This window comes from Parasteatoda tepidariorum, chromosome 1 (genome assembly GCF_043381705.1).
Source record: "Parasteatoda tepidariorum isolate YZ-2023 chromosome 1, CAS_Ptep_4.0, whole genome shotgun sequence".
In the NCBI taxonomy this organism is placed as follows: Eukaryota; Metazoa; Arthropoda; class Arachnida; order Araneae; family Theridiidae; genus Parasteatoda; species Parasteatoda tepidariorum.
The window spans coordinates 9,463,725-9,469,724 of NC_092204.1; the positions used below are offsets into that span (position 1 = coordinate 9,463,725).

General features: G+C 29.7%; 1 protein-coding gene across 3 annotated transcripts in view; it reads left to right on the plus strand.

The window, feature by feature from the left end:
• Positions 1-6,000, plus strand: part of LOC107453534 (cell adhesion molecule Dscam1) — a 139,220-nt gene that overhangs the window by 48,198 nt on the left and 85,022 nt on the right. For all 3 annotated transcript variants that reach the window (XM_071185813.1, XM_043048070.2, XM_071185867.1), the window contains exon 3: positions 5,345-5,506. In XM_071185813.1, the coding sequence (XP_071041914.1) occupies positions 5,345-5,506 (162 nt within the window). The remainder of the gene's footprint in view (positions 1-5,344; positions 5,507-6,000) is intronic.

The window sequence follows — 6,000 nt, forward strand, 5'->3', positions numbered from 1 at the left end:
CACCTCAAAAAACTTTGCTCTGCAAGACATTCCCAAGGAAGTCATTAAAAATTACTAATTTTTTAAAAAAAATTTTGTATGTTTTGATTAAGTAAGGTGGGTAAGCCAAAGGTGGCCAGTGTTTCTAACCCACCCCCTAAGTAAAATTAAATTTATTTTGAACCATAAGATGTCCCTGCTGCATTGTAAATCTTGTATCCGAGGTGCACGAGGCTGAAATGTAAGATATTTCATTGAATGGCTTCCATTGTATGAAGTGATCTAAGTTTTTTCAGTTGTCGTTCTGATTTCTGGGTGAGAAGATATTGTAATTTGTATGTGTTTAAATTCTTAGAACTTTGAGTTAGGGTATGTTTTCCGAAAGTTTATTTCTTTTTCTTTAACCACATTACTTAATTCAAATTAATCTATCAGATTAATAGTTTTAAGTCGCCAAGGTGGCCCGACACCGGTGCCACCTTGGGGACACGTGGGCCACCTTCGGAAACAAAGGAAAATCTATAAAAGAGTTAATTATAAATCATTACGTAGCATATTATTTCTCAAAAAGGAATGATTGAATTGAATGCCAATTGATTTATTTCATTTTAAGCAAATGTGGAACTTTGGTATTTTTTGAACTTTTGTAATATTTTGATGTTCTCTGCACTTTAGTAGAGTTTGCGATATTTTGTTTCAAGTTTTTTGTATTGTTTGCATTTTAAAGTAATTTTTCAGGTATTTTTTATTTTTGTGGTCGATTCTGGTATTTTCTTGTAAATTTGAGCATTTTTATACTAGTTATGGGTTAGGTTAGTTAACTCTATTATGGTTATTTAACTCGCTTTAGTTAATCCTTTGAAAAAATCAACTCAGAAATTCTTGATTAATTCTAATGAGTTAACTCAGGAGAATCGCTAGTGACTTCACACAAGAACTATTAATGTAAAATCAATAAACAAATTATACACTCTAAAAACAAATATCTTTTTTATAGTCGGGAAACTTGTTCCAACCAGCAAGCCTTTTTATAAAGCGCTTGCCAGTCCAAATGCTTTTTCTGAAGATAATTTGAGTAAGTGAAAAAGTGATTTCTTTATCTGGTTCACCTTTGGAACCTGAGGGAAACCTTAGGCGCAGAAACTACAATTTTGTAATAAATGAAATATATTAGAAATATGAATAAATGAAATGAATTATATATACATGGTATATATTAGAGATAGGTGTAAGATATTACAGAGAAAAATTCAGCCCCACAGACTTAATCAGAAAATTAGGAAAAATCCTCAAAGCAAAGCCACCCTTGGCTCCCCACCTTAAATTTTGATTTAATAAGTTGTTTCACTTTAGTAAGTTATTAAATATGTCGAAATGTATTTTGTTTTCTGTGTGTATGTGCGATTTCCCTTCATCCAGCTAATCAATTTTTTTAAATAATATTTTCTCTTGAATATTTCCGCACCACCCCTCTAGTATGCTCGCGCCCCCCTAGGGGGGCGCGCCCCACAGGTTGAGAATCGCTGCTTTAACCAATTCATTTCACTCATAAATCTCTCAAATAATTACAAATTTTAAATATTGAGTGCAGTTTTAACACAAGTCTAGAAGAATTTGATGTGTTAGGAAGTTTTTACATACTACGATTTTTATCTATTTTAATTTTTTGAGCCAGTCAAAAAAGACAAATAAGCGTGCGATACACAAAAAAAAAATCATTCCAACTAAACTCTGTTTTAATACCTCCAGAAATAGCCTCCATATCCAAATCAATACTTTACTCTTGCAAATATGAAATGCCATAAATTAAACTTGACTCCAACGAAATCTCGATTTAAGATCAATAAAATTTAAAAGGGATCTGCTTCAATATCAATCTTTCGTTTCTAAGCAAAGAGCAAAGTTATATTGCATTCACATATGCAACAATGCAACCCCCCAAACATTTGAATTCGGAGATATCCCAGATGTAAAATATCATTTATTAAGTCGGTTGCTGGTGTATTGGGTAATGCAACACTCGCGGCTAGGATTTATGGCATGTCATAAAAACAAAGCGCCTACGCAATGCAAATCTCTCTCTTGTGCAATTTATGCGAAATGTATGAGTTAAACACGATCCGTATCCAGGTATTCGAGAATACGAAATATTTGGACCGTCTCAATGGCAGAAAAAAGGACTCATTTTAAAAATGTTCGAGCTCGGTTTTCTTAAGTTATTTCTAAACATAAACTATTGTATGTTTTTTTTCTTTCGAATATCAAAGCAATATAGTTAAGTAGTAGTGTAACATATGTAGTTTTTATAACTTCTTCAAGTAAATGTAAATTTATTACACAAATTTATTTCCTGGTATAGGTGGAAATCATTTTCAATTTTGTTTACTTTTTTTAAGGAATAGATTTGACAATAAATTTTATATTATGGGAAAAATAATTTTAAAAAAAGATTATATCGATGATTCAATATAATGGTGAATAAAAAACATATACTTTCAGCTGACCTTTAACCCTTTAATGGGCCATTTATTTTTAGAAAATTTAAAGTATTTTTGGAATTGAAATTTATAGCAGAATATTAATTGTTATAAGAAAATAAACTCATTTAGCTTATAGGAAATTAATCTAAAATTTAATGCTATTTTTTTTTGGTGGTAAGTATATTTACCACGACCTATTAGAAACTTATTGACTTTTATTTTTTGATATTCACAAAATAAATTTTATAAATACTACAAACTTCAAAAGAAATTATGTATTTCATAATTTTTATACGTTTTCTTGAATTAACAAATGGTTACCAATTTTATTCAAACTCAATTCAAGAAAGCTGAAGTGATTAACAAATGGAAACCTAAATTAAAAGTGGTAAAAAAGTTCAACATGAACTTTAAAAAGTGGTTGTAAGTATATTTACCACGGCCTTAGAAACGGTTAAAGAATTAAAAATAAAATTAAAAAACCCTGAAATATCCTTATATAGTTAAAATTTTCTTGTTATGCAGTGCGCAAAGCAAAAAAAGAGAGCAACTTGAATATTCTTTGACTTAATTTTATGAAGTAGGACTCAATATTAATGGTTCAAAGGCCGAACCTTTACGAAATTACTTACTGCAAATGATATTTTAATTTACGAAATCAAACACAAACAACGTACTTCCTCTAAATAAACATATATTTTTTTGTTTTTGATGGATTTGGATTCCTGACTTTCAAAATATGTGGGTTATCTACAATGAGCAACATATTATCCCAATAATTTGATCAGAAAAGCGATCGAAAGTTTGAATGTTAAAAAAATTTTCAGAAATATTGAAACGAATGAAGATGTTATTGCACACTTGAATCGATGATTCAGTACATTTTTAAATGCAGAAGTATGGAGAAATTGTTTAAAATCTGCAAAACAATTGTTGGAAAGAAATATTGCAAATGTAGTGCTAAAATGTGCTTGTTTCTTAACCGAAAGGTTTTTGGAATGACGTCTAAAATTGATTCTAATGCGCAAGGAAATGTGTGTTGAAGTTAATGAACAACTAAAAAATAAATAAGTAAATAAAGAAAATACTATTAAAGTGAAAATGTAATTGAAAACATGCTTGCATGCGCTGTAAAAGACTTTAGTTTACTTCAAAAATAGTGCAATTTGACACGAAAACATTTTATAGTGTACTTTATGGAGTAATTGTATCCTGAAAATAGAAAACAAATACTAAAAATACCTAATTTTTTTAATAATTAAAAACCTGTAAGAAAATAGCATTTTTGTATTTATAATTCTAGAATACTCTTCAAGAAATTTCTGGTGAATTTTTAATGAATTGTATGAATCACATTCAAAATGCAGAATCAAATAAATTAATTAGAATAAACCTTAAATAAATTAATATAATGCTACTTGAAAAAATTATTTAGTTTTGTCGTCCGTAATCTGCTTTATACTGCAAAGAAGATTTTATTATTAGAACTATGAACTAGCGTCTAAAGTGTCACACTCCACATTGAGCTAGCGTCTCACTTCACTGTGACGTCACAACAGAGCGTATTTTCCGTAGTTTATTTTTGTTCTTTTTTTCATCCACTTCAGCAATGGATTTTTTTCCAATCCATCCATTCAGCAATGGATCAGATAAAAGAAAAATTGATAATTCAATTTGTAAATACGTTTATGAAAAAAAAAGAAGCCAGCATATTTGTATAAAGGCTTAATTTACTTTTGACGTTTAGAAAGAAAAAAAACTACACTTTGCCTTCTCTTACATTTCATTGAATCCGATCTTTTTATCGAAGTAAAATAAATTAAATAACCAAATGAATAAAGAAAATTACATGTATACTTAATTCCATATTCCATCAATAATGATAACAATAAGCGATATGGACAATAACCAATACAATTCATAAATACAATAACGAACGATAAATCAAAAAACCATCTAGCAGTCAAGATTATTACCACTAAGAGGAACGCTGGAAATCTCTGACAGATTCTTGTGCTTTGCAAAAATATCCTAAAACATCGAGCAAGTGTGAAAAAGCGTTTTAACTCTTCTCTAAGATTACAGCATGTAGATTACATACATACCGTACTTTAGCCCATCTTTAGTGCAGTTTTCATAAAATTAAGTCCATTAAATCGGGGAATATAAGTCCTCTTACTTATTTCTCTCATTTTACATTGGCCCATTACTATTCATTCTATATCATACTTATTCATCACTATCATTCATTACTGTTCCCCATGCTGAAGTGGTTAAAGAGGAATGTTAGTACCAAAATTGTTGTTTTTGTTTCTACCCATTGGCAAAATGGGTCTTGTTTTGGGTTTGAAGGCGTGCGCACTTTATTTAGGCGTCATCACACTTTTCAACAGTGTTCAAGGGTAATAGTAAACGGTGCGCATGCGTCCTCATTGCATGCGTTGCTATGGAGACAGCTGCTATTTGATAATTTTTTTAGATTTTTTTTTCTTTTTCTTTTCTCTAGCAGTCATTCTTAATGTATTTATATAATAATAATTTAAAGTGTTTTATAATTACTGTCTTGACGGTGATTTTATTATAAATATGAATGCTGAAGAAAAAAAAGTATTTTGTGACGTCTTGAAACACGTACATAGGCAGGATACGAAAACCAATCCGACGACAAACATCAATTGAGACAGTTTTTGCGACCCATGATTTGAAATATTGTCGCATTTATAGGAGTCAGACCAGAAAAAAAAAAGCATTTGACCAATGGATAAGAAAAGCATTTGACCAGTAATCGTAATAAGACGATCACAATTTTCTTCTTTTGTGTTGTTTACCATATATTGTTTATTGCCTTTAAAAAGTACCTGCTTAATGTTTTGTTTTCCTTTTAGTTATGCCTCAACGGTATGCTGTGGAAATGCATGACGAATTTGTCTTGAAAGGTAATACTGCAGTCTTGAAGTGCCACGTCCCCGGATTTGTGAAGGATTACGTCATTGTAGAAGCGTGGATCAAAGATTCTATGGAAAAAGTTGATCCTTCGTCGAAATCTAGTAAGTATGCAGATTTAATTTACTGCATTATTTTTCCAATAATTTTTAAGTTGGCAAAAAAATTCTTAATCGAAAAAAAAACTAGATCATTTGTTTCGATTTTCTCTCCTGAGACTCAAACTTAAAATAATGTCAGAAAATTCGATTTTTACTTAGAGATATGTAAGAAAATAAATTATGTATTATATATGTTACCGTTAAAGTATATAATGCAGTTATTTCATAGAATACCTAGTTATTCCATGAAATAACTGATCGCGTCCGTTAAAGTGTGTAATATGTTATTAATTTGACACTTTAACTAGTTATTCTATGAAATAACTAGGTATTCTATAAATTAACTAATGAGAGACAGTTAAAGTGTAAAATAAACAATTTATCTAAAATGAAATAACTAGGTATTCTATAAATAAACTAATGATAGACAATTAAAATGAAAAAGAAGCAATTTATCTAATTTATGCAGCGTATAAATGGTATTTATAGAAACGTAC